This window comes from Gobius niger (assembly GCF_951799975.1).
Source record: "Gobius niger genome assembly, chromosome: 4".
In the NCBI taxonomy this organism is placed as follows: domain Eukaryota; kingdom Metazoa; phylum Chordata; class Actinopteri; order Gobiiformes; family Gobiidae; genus Gobius; species Gobius niger.
Window position 1 is genome coordinate 22786261 of NC_136855.1, and position 16953 is coordinate 22803213.

General features: G+C 42.9%; 1 protein-coding gene across 1 annotated transcript in view; it reads left to right on the plus strand.

Moving 5' to 3' along the window:
- gse1b (Gse1 coiled-coil protein b) overlaps window positions 1-16953 on the plus strand; it is a 111090-nt gene that overhangs the window by 11097 nt on the left and 83040 nt on the right. Inside the window, exon 2 of the mRNA XM_079554949.1 lies at window positions 16515-16653. Within this exon, the coding sequence (XP_079411075.1) occupies window positions 16515-16653 (139 nt within the window). The remainder of the gene's footprint in view (window positions 1-16514; window positions 16654-16953) is intronic.

Here is a 16953-nt window from a genome sequence, read left to right on the forward strand (position 1 = left end):
TTTCCTCTCATCTTGTTCTGCTTACCTTTGACCCTCTCACCTCCGCATTTTTGTCTGAACAGATGTTGTATCTTAACAAGTTCAGAGTTGATGTCTGGGGTTCCAAATGTTATGTACAGCACAGCACTGTTTAGGTTCATTAGACGTGCTTCAGTTGTGGGTGCCCATTGTTTGACAGTCCTTGCCAGTGGCATTTCTGAAAACACTGTCTGATAACTTAAGGAAGGCAGATCCTACATGGAGCAGACAAGAAGGTAGTGTGTAATAAATAGTGAGATTAGTGTGCAGTGACAGGCAAAGGAGGGGCTGTTGTATGTTAAGTGTGCGGGGACCAAAGACAAGGTCTGAGATGTAATTACTCTCTACTTTTTAGACTTTTTCTCCTATTTGGAGATTTAAAGGGCCCATGCCTAATTCCAAATGCAAAAAATTGTGTTTTATCCTTCTTGAGTATATTGTAAAAGCCCCTCATTAGACGGCATCTTTATTGATTGTGAACTAGCAAAGCAGTTGCTGTTGGCATTACTGTCAAAGTTTTGAAACGTGCTTATGAACTCATTCTTGCATTAGGAAAATTAGAAATGACTTTGGACCACAACCAACAACCTCAATCTTTCATTGAAAAAAAAATGGTCACAGGACCTTTAAACTTTTCTATCTTCAATGCAGAGAATGTGAGCATTTGAGGAATATCGAGAGCTCATTGTAAACCCTAATCTGTTGGCTGATTAACATTTCTTCATTATCATTGCTTACAATTACAGTGTAATTGATAATCTAAAACAAAGGGTTGTAATATCGTTTATGGCCAGCAGATGGAGTTAGTGCTCCACTGTGAGAGCCACCTCTGTTTAGCTTCACATCAGGGGGCCTCCAACTAACTGTTATGACCTAAGAGATAATTAAGGTACCGGCCAGGTGCTGTTATTAGTTTTTATTGTTTTGAAAATTAGGAATGTTTTGAAAGTTTGTGTTCTTTTTAAAGATCTGATAACCAGGCAGTATAGGAGCTGCATATATGGGTGGTTTGGGAAAATGGGGATATGAAGCAGCTGTTTAAACGCTTTGTACCATCATTGTTACAGTGTGTGCATGTGTGTGTGTGTGTGTGTGAGCGTGCGGTGAATAGTGTCATCACTGCAGAGCTGTGTTGTGGTAGACTCTCGGCTCCACTCACCAGGCCAGTCTGTAATTACCGCAGCCAGCGCATGAAGACATTGAGCTGCTCTGGTTGGCTCTGTGGTCCACTCCTCTGCTGTTCCCTGCTCTTTTGGCTGTCACAGCTGTCTCCTGTGTTTAATAATCAGATGATAGGAGTCAAATATGATCAAATAATTGATTATTAATTCAGAAATTGTTAGTTATCATCTGGTTTATGCACCAACATTAACACAGTGTAGCCAAACTTGCACTAGAGCAATGTAAGTGGCCTTACTTTGGTCAAAATGTCAAACAATAAAAAATAAATAATAAATAATATACATACAATTATGACAAAAGGCTGTAAACTTTGGTTTCATACATCAGCACAAATAACATAAGGTGAATATTTCTAAAAGTAGAGGATTGTGGCACAGTTGTGGACCCAAATAGTACCAAGAAATGATGAGTTTCAATGATGTGTGTTGCTACTTTTCATTCACTGCCTGTTCACCCTCCTTTCTCGCGCACCACCGGAGTAAGATGGTGCACAGGAACTCATCTGCCCTTAATTGCTCCCACCCTACACACTCAAAAGAGTGCAGCTTCCCTACAGTCCCAGCGCAGGCCTTCAAACTTCATGTGAGGAGTCCTTTGTATAGTTTGGGAGCCAGCGTAAATAAACTTCACAATAAGCTCCATATAGTATATGGTTTCTTGTTTTTTTTGTTTGTTTTTTTAACAGAAAACAGTAAATTGCCCATATAGATCCCTGCCTTCCATATGCAATTATTACATACAATTCTAAACGATTGTGAATGCAAAGTTGCTCGTTGTCTGTGTCTAAACTTCTAATAGATATCAATGCACTCTGAATACACCTGGAAGAAAGGATGGGGTGCATAATTTTGGTGACCTTTGACTTGATAACCCTAAATTAATTGAGATAAAGCATTTCTTAGTCTTAATAATTCAGCACTATTTTTCTTACATTGGCTAAAGATTATCACCACACTCGTTATTCAAGCCACAGATTGTGTATATTGGGCTTTTAAGAGCTTTTATAACAAGTGAAATCTTCCTCTGTGAGATCAATATGCCTAATATCATATCTTATTTTATACAGGGTTAATTTGGAAGATGAATTTCTGCAAACAGTGCTTTGTATCAAAAATGCATTAGTGTTGATTAAGCTTGTGACACTTTGGCTTGAGATACTGTTCTTTTGTTCTGTAAACCCGGCCAGTACACAGGAATAAGCCACCTCTGTACTGCCTAGAGCCTCATATCTCTGCTCAGAGCCTCATATCTCTGCTCACACAGCCTGAATTACTGGGATGCACTCCACACACACACAGCAAACAATACCCAACACACTGCATCCTCTCATTCTCCCCTGCTCTGTCACACACATATCCAGTGTGGCTAAACTAGATTAGCGTGTATAAAGGCTCATAATCCCTGCTGCCTCCCCAGCAGGCAGAGAGGAGCCTGTCCTCTAAATTAGGTTGAACTCTTTGGGTGATGAGTGGCTGCCAGCAAGGGTCAACGGCACTAATGTGAGCATGTGCACATATAGGCAAACATTCACCTCAGTGCTCATATAGATAACAGAAACACAATTCAAATAAAAACATTGGGACAGTCAGTATCTAAACTGTCTGACTTTAGTTAGACAATAAAAGTTCATATGACAAGATACAGGGTTTTTAGGCTCAAAGATATTTTGTTTGACAAACTATTTGCCCAGAAAATATGCTTCTGAAGTGGTTTGGAATTGACAACACAGCAAAGTGGAGATGGTGGGATTTCACCAACTCGACTGTTTGCTTAGTTGCTGAAACACTATACCAGTATTATGTTGTCATTCGTTAGCAGTGACTGTGCATAACTTCTGCCTTTGACAAACATTATCTAGAATGTTGTCGATACACTGTGTTGTTATGATTCTGATTCCTGTGCATGTTGCTGTTGTCCATATGGCACATAGCCCTTGGAGCTTGTGAAATTGTGAACACTGTCCTTGTGTACCCCTCTGTGGTCTTATCATCATGATTCAGCACGCCGCCTGTGACTCAAAGACTGTATTAGCTATGGGGCAACACTCTTTGGGGTCTTTAGTGTGCTAATAGTGGAAGGCCCTTTGGGAAGCACAGTAATTGGTCATTATTTATGCTGAGTGAAGGCTATGATTAACTAATATCACCCCTGAGTGTATATACATCCTGGTGCACATTATCACACAAGCTATATGCTCTAAGAGACATACACAGATCCCATACTTAGTGCGTGAGGTGAGATTAGATGTAGAATAAATACTGAGCTGAGCCTTGGTGGCTGACTTATGTAGCCGAATCAGGCGTCACAACAAAACACATGATGAAATGTAAATACATAGAAAATACTTGCTTAGTGGGTGTTTGTAGTGTTTATCTTGTGCTGCTAATGAGTTCAAGGCAGTAAAGCCACGCTTTGTTGTGGAGGAGGAGACAGACGGTGAATGGGGAAAGTATTGCAGTGCACTCGACTAGACTTACACACGGAGGCCACACTCATTCAGGTAGAGATCTGTTGTTGTGCCTCAATGCAAAGTGTGCGTGTGTGTGTGTGTGTGTGTGTGTGTGTGTGTGTGTGGGGGGGGGGGGGTCTCATGTGTTTACTCGCAGCGTAGAAATCCAACCCCACTGTCATCAGAGCTGCTCAGAGAGGATCACAACAACAGTGTTTCCTCACTATGGCTCCATCAGATCCCCTTCGCATGGGTGTAGCAGTGCAGGAGCATGTGTAGCTGTTTGCTCTGTGATAGCTGAGCAAAATGTTGTCTTCAATTTATCATTATCACTTTAAAATTTGGATTGACAGAATTTCATTTATAAAGCTGTAGATACCTGAGATATGCTGAGATATACTTGGTTGTGAGTTGCGTGATGTGCTTGTGGCTAATCCTCATTATTAAATGAGTATTACCTGTTTGTTTGTTCGCTCCGCCCTTCCTTCTCATGCTTGTTATATGATTACATTACACGTCCCTCCCCATCCCACCCTCCTGCTTTATGTGCCTGTGTAATGAGACAGTGACAGATTAGTCTAAACCTCTCTGCATATCCCCCACAGCTCCCCTACCAGTCCCATGCACAGAGCCCCACAGTCTGCTTCCAGTTGTAAGTGCTTTGAGGTTGTGCGCACTATGAAGCCAGTAAGCACGTAAGCTCAGGTGACAAGGCTATGTTATGGTTCATGTGCTACAGATTCAGTTTCTAATCCTGTGTCATCTGACGTTTAGTGCCACTTTGTAAAAGATCTCCCAGATACACTTTTGACAAAATTAAACATCAGGAGAGCTTTGTGTGTCTCTGGAAATGGCAGGAAACGATACACAACATTAGATTTTTAGAAAAAATATGTACGGTTGTCAACGTTTCACATATTTTGTTGGTTTCAGTTGGACAACCAAGTTTTGTTTAGTAATGCGTAACATGATCTATGACTTGTAACTCTGAGGTTTACTCTTTCTTGTGGTTTGTGCTTTGCAGCTGAACTGATCATATTGAGGAGATTATTCTATTCTTCAGCCTGACAGCATAGAGGAGACAAAAGGTCTATATTTGGCTCTCACAGTATTGTAACCCTCATTATTTGATTAGAGATTGTAATTGTTGCTTTATACATGACACGAGCTGAAGACATTGAAGCTGTTTGACTATGCACTGGTCTACTGCAGCTCTGGCTCAGTGCTGCTGCTCTGTCTGAGAGGATACTCTCATTATCTAATCTTCCTTTATGTTTAATTTACAGCCTCGACTGCTGTGGCCATATGCTCCTTTTGTCTTCACACACCATGCACACTCACGCATGCACTGTCTGTGTACATGGATATTCAGTAGCGCATGGGCAAAAAGAAAAAACAAAACAAAAACAACCACACCAGAGCCACCACCCCTCGAGCAGCACTTGTCCTAAGCCTGTGTTGACTCACAGAGGTGTGTGAGATCATGCCTGCGAGGTGTGCGCTTAATGCCACAGGTACTGAGGCAGAACTCAAGCCAGTTTAAGGTGAGACTTTTTTTTTTTAATTTAATCTCTTGTGCTTTATTCATTATTTCTATGAATGGTAGCCTGTGTGAACGATTGGGTGTTGGTGCTAAATCCACTGTACACATCCAGTGCATTGTGAGCGTGTGTGCACCTGGAGAACACTTGTTTCTGTCAGGATCCATAAATCGGATTTATTTGGTGCACATACAGCACAGAGTAAGCTCATCTGAGTGCAGCTAATGCCGTGTCACTGGGAATTATAAATGGCTTGAAAGGCGGCTGCAGTAGATGAGCACTCCCAGTCCCAGGCCTTTTTACACAGCATCGCCGCAGCTCAAGAGCCTATCTGTATTCATTTTCATGGCTCTGTGCTCCCGCTATTAACTTAAAGTGCAGAGATGCAACCTCCTACTCAGGTAATATAATGAAGTACAGCGGCAGGACTTCAAATGGACTCGAGTGGATGGGGCAGAGATGAGAGAGGTTAACATAAGTGAGCAGACAGAGGGCCTGTCTGTATACGTTGCTTATTGAACACACTGAATTGCTTAGTTGTCCGCTCTGTCACTTCATCCTGCCGTTTTCCCTTTCTTTCTCCTTTTCACAGCCCTGTCCTTCCTGGCCGCTAAGACATATTTTGGAATGACGTCTTCACATAGCCAGGCACTTTGTTGAGGGGGAGTGTGTGTGTGCACTTTGTGGTCGGTTTGGGCTTTCTCCCTGGCTCCAGAGACACTGGCCAAGTCAGGGCTGAGGTTTGGCTCAGCTGTTCAACACACTTGCTGTAAAACACACACTCACAGTCTGTGCTTCTGTTCCACTGGCCCTGCCTCATAAGTGCCCTTTTATTTAACCCCCATCATCCATTGCACCTCCAGCTCCAGCCAGGCCCATCTTGTTTTAACAGTTTGACTCTGTCCCAAGATAAACATCTGCACTCAGGCCTAACCTTTTCTCTCCGATCTTATGTTAGATACACCCTTTCACGCACCCGCACGCACACAAACACAAAACATTTGTTACAGGGAGGCAGTTGTGACGGGGATCTAAGCAAGTCAATAATAAATCAGCAGAGCAATGGATCCTTTGATATTCATTAGGAACAGTGTTAGTCTTTGCATGCCTTTTGGGCTGCCTTGTGACTTTACTGTTCATTAGAGCTGCAGCTAATCATTGTTTTAGTCATTGAATTGCATTCCACGTCATTTGTATTGCGTGGTAAAATTTACACACTGCGCAAGGACCAGCAGATATAAAAAACATTTTGAATTAGCCTTCTGATTATTTTTACATGTGTTTTAGAGAAAACTGTACTCCAAACTTTGACTGGAGTTGAACGACTAGAGACACTGTTGAAAACATGGAAAACTGTGTAAACACGACGTGATGACGCAAATAAAGATTAAATAAATTAAAACGGAATGATTTGATTTTTCCTTTTTTGTTGCTCTCAGGCTGGTTGCGGTTGTGTCGTTTCGTGACAGCGAGTGAGAGTCATTGGAAAGGGCCACCTTATAAGAAGGCGGCTTCTTTATGAGGAAAACATAAATGAAGCCGTTTAGAGAGACATCACTTCAGTGCAGACAGCCTACAGAGCACAAGAGAGAGTAAAAGTACGGGAAGGGGGTGGAGAGAGACGTGAGAGAGAGATGAAGGGAGGAAGTAAGTGGCAATAAGAGGGAGAGTGAGGGGATGCAGTGGGGGGAGGCAACGCTCAGCCAGAATCAATGGAAACAAAGCTAATATTTTTTACTTTTATCCCTTTTTTAATGGTTGATGAGAATATTTGTGTCATTCAAGTGGCTTTACCCCGGTATAAGTTTACAGTATTATCAAAACAGCAACTATGTGATTACGTTTCCAGTGTCCCACAATAAAATGTGTAATATAAAGCACATTATTGTAACAGTCTTGCTGAAATCTCTTGTTATTGTGGCTTGGCCGACTGCTTCAGAAAACTCAGAGTTGGCGATTAGCTGCAGCTCCATGTTTCTGTTGCACAGACTGACAGAGAGCAAGGCCCATGGAGACAGAGTTCTGCCCAGATTGGGATGCTTCCTCTGGCTTGGGGTCTGGAACTGAGCCCTTCTCAAAACTTCCATAGTTGATGTAGCACAACCCAAAATAACTGGAATATTGTTTTTCCTATTATTTTATTATGATCTTAGCAGAAAAAATATATATATGCTGTTGTAGAAACTTACTATATACCAAATAAACTATACTGTATACTCTATTAATCCTATGAACCCCCATTATTAACAACTCACTCGGTTCAAATACAGTTTAATACAATTTTAATACTTTTGTAGTAAATTGAAGCAAATTTATTATCAAATAAATTCTTTTCATAACCTGTTGTGTTGACAAGCCATAGGGACCCTCTACTGTGCCTCTGAGGCCTGTGAGAATGATTGCTCTATTGGCAAAATTACAGCATTCTCAAATAGGTATGAAAGAACACAGATGCAAAGTAAAGTCCACAGTCCCGCCCTGTTGATTTTCACTGATTGCACTCGCTGTACTTCTGTATTGTCACCACAGGTAGCCTGCAGGGCAATGATGATATAGGTGTTGAACATTTGTGAATGCACACCTGCCTTGTCACAGCTGTTAGATTTAAAGCACTCAGGGACATCGTGATAAATCCATCATGGCCTCTGTGGCCTTTCTGCCAGCTGCTCACTGCTCGGCTATGGCTGTCTTGTTGCTAGGATACACACACATAAGGGAGTTTCTTACCCCATGTCATACACAATGTGTTGGTGTCATTCAACAGTTTGTGTCAATATTGTGTTTTGTGACAATCAACACTGTGTGCTTTTTCTGGGGCAGATTTTCCAGTTTTAGGCAGGTTTGTGTTGGCCTTAGGTGTAATTTCTTGTTGTCTTAGAACAAGAGCAGAGGAGCAAAGAGCAAAGAGCATATTTAAGGAGCTTGTGCCATTAGGGGGCACTATTTGTGTGTTTATTAATACTATAGCTCCTCAGACTGTGATCACTCACCTCTTCTCTAGCCTTCTGCTGTTAGCACTTTGTCCAAGATGCTTAGTATTGTCGCTTTGATTATCGGCTGTCTTCCTACTTGTAAACTTCTTGCCTTTTGTTACATTAGTTATGTTATTTACTTTTAGGCAGCACATTCCCATTTGCATACTCAAGACTCTTATATGCTCCTACCTTTGCTTCCCACAGTAGATCTGCCGAGCACACAAGATTCCCTTTTAAGAACTGTCTTCATCTCTTCCTCTCTCTCCCTCACTCCATGCATTCATCAGTCTTGCCCCTAAGGGCTTTGTTCTGCCTTAATCAGGAGCTTAAGTGTTGCATTCTCACCCAGACAATGCCTGCCATTCAGTCTGGGCTTGTGTAAATAGGTGTGCCCTGTTCGAGTGCCAGTGGGCAATCGCATGCCAACCTCACTGTGCTAGTGGTGATCAGCCATAGCCCCCAGCTGCAGGAGATGAGCCTTTACACACACAGAAAATCCAGGCGTTGAAACTAAACTGAAAGCTTTGATGCAATGCCATACACAGGCATCGAGGCATTGATATGCAAAGCAGCACATTTAAAGCAGATATTGAGTTGCATAAGGCTCAAACAGGTACGAAATTATATTAAAATATAACTATTTCTTGACTCCTGTTTGGTTCAAAAGTGTGACACAGTTCAAATATTTGACTGCAGTGGCAGAGGCGAGCCTCGGCTGGCTTGGCGGGCACCTGGCATGCTCTCGGAGGCAGCCGTGTCGGCCTCTGCCCAGCTGGATGCTGCTCACTGTCAGACACCCCACCATCTGTCTGCCTCAATAATGGCAAACTCTACCTAGGCTCAGCGAACAGAGAGGGTGCCTATAAACATATCTGCTTGACTCCTATCAAATTATTCATCAAAGAGTGTAAGACAAGGTGTAGACTGATACAGTTATTGACTAACTTAAAGAATCTTGATGTTGTGTGTGCTTTGAAATGTTATCAGATTGTGTTAGTATGCATTAAATGACCATTATGGGGAAACGTACTCATACTCTCTGTCCTCCTCAGATAGCCATTTGGGCTTGTTAATCTATCGCCTGGTAACAGAGACAGCCTATCAACAACAGCCACGCCCCTCTGCACATGCTCATAGAGAGGGGCTCTCTTGGATCTTTGAAGGGAAAATGTGCACGCCACACCAAACACATGCACAGCCACACACAGTCCACAAATCCTGCCTGTCATTGCTCTCCATTGTTTGGCTGCAGTTGCTTTCTCCTGGTGTGACTGCCAGCAGATGGCTTGCACTGAGCTGTCACAGTGGGCCTGGGGCCCACACACAGAAACAAGAGTGTCTCATTGCACATGGAACATGCACCGTCCACTGTATCCAATAAGTGGTGCTAATACTAAGGTCCCACTATACTGCTGTGTATCCCTGCACCATGACCCATCGTAGACCGCAGCATTTTAGCAACAGGTGCCCCATGTGGCCCTTCTGCCTGTAATCTGTGTGTAATCTCATAAAAGAGCTGCCTCACACATTAGAATGTGTAAAGGCCTTTGTGATGCTTGTACACAAGTCAGAATGGTTGTACTGCTACTGCCTTCTTTGTCTGTTGTCCATCCCTTTGCACATCTGTCTGTCTCACTGGCTCCATATGTGCAGAGGCAGGTGTTTGGCCTAATGGACTGTGTCAGTAACTGTGTAAAAGCAGTTGTGTTAGAGCAGGGTCAACCCAGGTCACGCAGAGGGGAAAGGCAAGGGTCAGAGCAGGAGTCAGCCCTGGTTCCATCACATTCCTTCACTCGCTAATCATAGCCCTGATGAGTGAGTGCAGGGGGGCAGCTGGATGTGTGTGCTGCTGTCAGAAGAAGACACAAGCCTGTGCATCTAATCTCACTCACAAGACACATGAGCTGGTATTGACTGCACAGGGCTATGATCCTGGAGGAGCTGTACATCAGAGGAGAGAAGCACAACACAAGCTTTTGTCGATGGCTCAAAGTCCACACAATGAGTATACACAAACCTTTACACACACTCGCTCTCTGTGGTCCTGTCTGTGACACAGTGTGTTGTGTCTGCAGAAAGCCTGCTCTAATGACAGGCTTTGTGTTGTGTTGCTCACTCAGCTGCCCCCTGGACACACTTTACCCACCCAGCAGAAAACAGTCCTTTGTGGCACTCTCTCTCCATCTCCGTATCTTTCTCTATCTTGTTCTCGCTGCCTCCCCACTTTCTCCTGCCTCTGGAGGATAGACTTGTTTTGCTTTGCTCTGCGGTATATATTACCTACTGTATATATTTTGCTGCCAGCTGACAACAGATATATGAGTACAGCAGTGCTTTTGGCTGACTCTGGTCGTTCACATTAACTTGTAAATAGAGCAATAAACAGCATACATACCGGGGCATTTTTATTGAAATGTGGATTGTTAATATAGAGCAGATTGATAGTGCACCTTTGATTGTCCAATAAATATTTAGATTATAAGCAATTAAATCTTCACAGTCTAGAAGTCAGAAATTTTTGAAATTGAATGGGAAAAAGGAGAAAGTGTATTTCAACATTCATAGGGCCCACAAGCAGGCGCCACATGTCACCAGTCCTAATACAGAACATTATTTTTATTATCCCAACAGACCTGTGCATGCGTATCAGTGTGTCTGTTTGTTCAGAGCTGGGCTACACTTTATTTTACACTAGCTTGATACATTCTACCAAGCTAAATTTAGTACAATGTAATCTGCTTGCAACCATCTGTAATAACTTGTACTGAGTACATACACAATGGAATAATGTGTATTAGTACTTTTAGAGGTACATAATGTATTAAGACATAAGACCCTTATGGTTAGGGTTAGAGTTAGGGTCTTATGTCTTATGACATAAAACAAAAATAAAATAAAAACATTTTCCTCACCCCCGCGGTCTTTTTTCCTCCAAGCTCGGTACCAGAGGCCTGGGAGCTTGAGGATTCTGCGCAGTATCTTTGCTGTTCCCAGAACTGCACTTTTCTGGACTGAGATGTCTGATGTATTTCCTGGGATCTGCTGTAGCCACTCCTCCAGTTTGGGGGTCACTGCCCTGAGTGCCCTGAGTGCCCTGAGACAATGACCACGGGCCTTCTCCAGCTCCAGCTCCCTCTCTCTCTCTCTCTCTCTATATATATATATATATATATATATATATATATATACATATCTGTCTCAGATAGCTCTGCTGTTAGTGTGTCCATGTCGATAATAGTTAAAATATTGTTTTTATTTGAAGAACAAGAATACTCTAGTCTCTTTTAACCTTTAGACATGACCATGACCTGCCTGGACGTTCTCCTGGCTACTGTGTACAGCCTGTGAACAGCCTGCCTACGTTTGTGTTCTTGGTGTCCTTTTGTGTTGTGGTTTATGGACAGTAACTGAAGCCGTGGGCGAGGACAGGAGCACTGCTCTGTCCATCCAGGCAGAAAAAGTCAGACATAAGGCCTGCAGGGCAGGTGCAGTTGCCAGAGGAGAAAAATAAGATGGAAAGAGGAGAGAGTGATAAACAAAGAGTAGGAAGGCTCTTTTTAACTTAGTCTCAGTGGAAGAGAGATGTCAGTGTGTGTCAGTCCGCTCCACTAACCAGCCTGTAGCAGCAGAAACAGATCTCTCCCTCCTTCTTTCACACTGTAGTCAGTGCCTTCTCTGGCTCCCACTCTCTCCCACACCATCTCCTTTCTCTCCTCATATCTTTTTGCGATAGCTTTTCTGCCTCAGCGGAGAGGAGCAGAAACACTCTACGGCTCAAGGGAAACAGCAAGACTAAGTAAAAGACCAAGCGGCAAAGCAGTCATCTCTAAGAGGCAGAGAATGTAGCACAGGTCCTGTCCTAATCACAGTATGGGTGAGCGAGACGAGACCCTAAAGGCAGGCCACTGCTCTGCCACAACCCGGCCGCGCACCACTCTTCAAACACCCAGGGGATGAAATCTTCAAATCCCCTGGAAATGTCAAGCACGTTTGAGGAAATGTCAGTCGAGCTGAGAACACACACCAGCCTACTGCGTCCACACTGAGGCAAACACATATACCCCTGGAAACCAGTGCGGGAGCAGGGCAATACAGGGACCTCTTATGGGCCCAACTTCATCTTCATAATTACACAATATGGTGCTCTTCAAATCAAATATGTTTCTAATTCTGTTTGCCAGTTTGTGTCTAAAGCATATCTTAAAAATAAAGCCGACATCTTCTTCTCAGGCTTGTGAAGTGACCTCACCAAAAGGTTCTGACATCATCCATGTTGTCATCGATTGCTCCTTACCCAGGCCGACTAACTTATTGACATGCTGAAGTGTATTTCCTGTCCGGACTGTCAACAGCGTTTATGGATGGCTGTGCCCCTGGTGACACACTCCCGCTGCCTCACCTCCTGCTTATCGATGGAAGCTGCTGCTTCCCACTTAGTCCTCCTCCTTCATAGTGTGAGCACAGGGTGAAGCTGAAAATGTTACATACTGTGCTAAATCTGGGGCTATTACAGCTGAAAGGGAATGGGTAAAGGAGATGTAGAGCTCGTCATTTTACATACAAACATATTTTTTAGTTTACTGAAGTAAGTTCTTCTTCTTAAGCATCAATCTATATTAATGTACCTTTTATTACAATAAAGTATTTTTGTAATATGAGGATGTAAAGGTCTATTATGCCATAAGTCAATAATTGTTTCAGAATGCACTCGATAATAAATCCTAGATGTTCTCTGACATTAGTTAAGTATGTTCCACTTTAACATTACATGTTTTACATTGTTAAAATAGTAAGAATACTTTCTTTCCAATTCACATCTGCTCTTTACAATCACAAGAAACAATCAATCATTTTTTCTTTTTTCTTTTTCTTTTGTGAGGTCTACAACAATAATGATGGCTTACACTTAATTGTACTTTACAAGCTTCAGTTCACAAGTTCTTCAAGGTGCTACAGTGTAGTCAGTTATTGATTCCCTACATACTAATTATTACTTTAGTAGCCACTGGGGTAGACTGAGAGAAGCGAGGCTGACTGTCTATGCCAATGACCTCTCCGACTAACACTACTCACTCACATTAAACACACACAAGCAAGGTGGGTAAAATATCTTGTTTAATGACACAATAACAATCTGTAACAGCAGCAGATGGAATTGGAACCACCGACCCCCTGTTTTAAAGACAACCTGCCAAGTGTCTGTCTGAGCTTACAGTGTAGCACACTTTATAGCTATACACAGTATAGTACACTACTGTGGGATTGTTAGCTGGAGTTGTGTTTTTCTCCGTGTCCTGGGGCACCATCCATTACTGACTTTCTGCTAACTGATTAGAGGAGATAATGCTGAACTGTAGAATTAACCTCAATTAGCACTACCTCAGTAGATCTTTCTCATTTCACCCCCCGACACCTGCTCTATACTGCGCATGTCCATGCTCTCATTCTGCTCTCTTTAAGATTCATTAACATCAGTAAAACCCACTCACCTTAAGGTCTCAAAGTATGCATAATGTTTTAAACAGGCCAACAAATCTCTTCCAATCACATTTTAAGACAGACAGACATCTCAAATGCATCGGCTTGTGAAAAAAAAAAACCCCTACTAATTATGCAATGATTTATGCCATCTAATGCAGTAGTTAGATGGAAAGGTCTCGCGTAATGAAAAACCTTGTTCTGTTTATTCTTTTTGTGGTAAAAACCTATTGATCTACTAGCAAAGTATGTAAAGGTCAGGGTAACCAACACCTGTTTGGCGTGCCCTTTCGTGTAATCCTCAGGCTCAGGTATGACTATTTACAGCTCTCCTTTTGTTCTCAGATGTGGGATGAACTGGAGAAAACCTGACAAAATATTTAGTTCCCTCAGACATGTCATCCAAACAGAGCACAGAGGCGCTGTAGCCTTAGTGCTTCAGTGGGATAAGCGTTGTCGTGAATGGGAGACAGGGCGCTGTGGATTGTTAGCTGGAACAAAAGCGCTGAGTGTATTGTTAAGTGAGGTCTCTTTAAATGGATTTTAACTGTTGGCAGCTGCCGAGGCCTGAAGTGAAGGCAGGTGCGGAGGTCAAAAGGAGCCTGTTAAAACAAACTATGACTAAAATCTCCTGTGATCAGCCGCAGGTGGATTTCAATGCAGCCACGTTCCTGTCATCACTGATATTGTCATTCTACTCCTTCTTTTTACCTGTGGGTGTATGTTCAGTTGTTAGACTCCTAACCACCGGCTTTTGTGTGTAAAGACCCACACACACCTGAGGAAGTACATCTACACTACCTATGCGCATGAAAAATCAACAGCTTCGAAGCATTAACACTTTGGAGAAGACGGAACCGTTACTAATACATGAACCTGTTTGCAGAGGTCTTAACTATACAGTTAGCAGGTTTTATACATGATAAATTCTGATGAAGACAGATTTATTTTACCTACTGTAGTTAATTACAGCCTGTGCGATTTGCTAATTGTAACCATTATGCTTGTTTTTTCAATTGTATGCTTCATCCGCATCGTCTTGAGCATTCATTAGTGGCAGTAGTGTTTTATTTTTAGCCTCATGTTTTTAGCGAGGCTAGACGAGCCTTGTCTGGAGTCCTCGGGGCCCTCCTCTGCTCTGTCGCGTTGTGTCTTTGTCTCCTGCTGAGAGCCGATGTATATTTCATATGCCCAAGGTGCCTTTTTGTTTTAAGATGTGCTGCACCTCCCCTCCTGCCTGTCTCGGTGCTACTCGTCAGTGCCTCTTTGAAACTCCCTTCCCGCACACTCCCCTGTCTCTCTCCGCTCTATGACAGGCCGTGGTCAGCTCCAGCTCCCCGTGCCTCTTCCTTGTCTCAGCGGCGGAGCACATCCAAACAGACCTGGCGCTGTCAGAAAGAACTCTCTCTCTCCCTCCTCACTGTCTCCGCGCGTCTTTGATCCTGCCTGTCTATCCGTCTGCTTGCGCCTCCTCATTTTCAGGGAGAGGACAGTGCTGCACAACCCTTTCAGGTGTTGTCTTTTTATAGCTGATGTGTGACTGAGGCTAAAAATGGCTGACAACATTAGTGGAATAGATCACAAGTTAATTGCCGCATTTGAAGAACATGATGTATTTTTGATTGTGTCGCTTCTAGAACTTCACCGTAGACACTGATATAGAACTGAAAGGACATAGGGGAGGCTTTAAAGGAATAGGCCACCGTTTTTTAAATACTGAGATATGTTCTTACCTTAACTTCGACGAGTTGATGCGTAGCTGTCTGGTCTGTATGCGTGCCCTCAGTCACGTAAACAGAGCACAGACGGCGTTGGCATATAGCCTCTCCTCTTCTCATCTATGGATCCAAACGGAGGCAAAGTTAGAAGCAACCAAGCTCTTCCACGTTTTCCCTATTTAAAGGTGCATTATGCAACTTTTGATGCGAAAAATAAAAGTTGATATTTGTGCATATTTTACCTTGTAGTGACCCAGCGCCTGTATGAGTGGTCAGCATGACACCTTTACTTTCCATCACAGTGGCCTCTACAATGCTCCAGGATCACTTGTTTTGTAGGGTTTCTGGTGAGAGGGTCCGTCAGCAGTCCAAAGATTTTTACAAAGTTTCCAAAGAATTGATCCTGGCGTGTCCTAGAGACCACTGTGACGGAAAGTAAAGCCACCATGCTGACTATTCATACAGCCACTGGGTCACTACGAAGTCAAAAAAGCACTAATATCAACTTTTTTTTCCACATAAAATGTTGCTTAGTGCATCTTTAAATATGGTTACATGAGCCTTAACACGATTCAAGTCACACAAAATTAAACATGTTGATTTTCTAAGCGGATAAAAAGGGGAACTACATCTACTATATTGCAAGATGTAGTAATATTACTACGCCTTGTAATATAGTTCCCCTTTTTATCCGCTTAGAAAATCGACATGTTTATTTTGTGTGGCTATACTTGGATCGTGTAAAGGCTCATGTAACCATATTTAAATAGGGAAAACCAGGAGGAGCTTGGTTGCTTCTAACCTCACCTCTGTTTGGGTCCATAGATGAGAAGAGGAGAGGCTAAATGCTAACGCCGTCTGTGCTGTGTTTACGTGACTGAGGGCACGCGTTAAGACCAGACAGGTACGCATCAACTCGTCTAATCTAGGGTAAGAACATATCTCAGTATGGAAAAACCACCTCAAATGTTCTCACACAGAGGGAAACCGATCACTCTCAGTATTAGATAACAACCATATTGATAAGTGGCTACCTGTAATCAAAGCAAAACAACACATGCTTTTTTCACCAAATGCCACCAGTGTTTAGTTTTGAGACAAATGTTTAATATCTGTGTTTTTATGTATTCATCCACACATCCTTGATCTGCAGGTCATCACTGAAAGCCCGTCCGGCTCCGGCAGACAGGCTGATCGTGGTTCAGGGTCCTCACAACCAGCCGCAGACCTCACTCCTTCCCGATCCACACTGTTGACCTCAGAGACAGAGAAAAGTGAACGTTCACCTTCCAGTGAGTAGCCCCGCCTTTATTACAAAAGGCTTTCTTTCGCAATGTCGTCTTTATCACTACTCCCATTTGCTGTCCTCTTAACCCTGCTATTTGGCAACACAGGAAACTCTGAGTAAAAAGGATAAGAACAGGTCCCCGGTTCTTAAACCACTCTGCTTTTGTTTCCGTTGTCATATTTATTACACCTTGTTCTGCTGTAACTTAACACAGCTCTTCGTTTCGACAATGTGGTGTGTTTTGTCAGTGACCTTCTCACACTTGTAATGTTTGCTCGGTGTCTCGTGACATTTCCACAAGCTG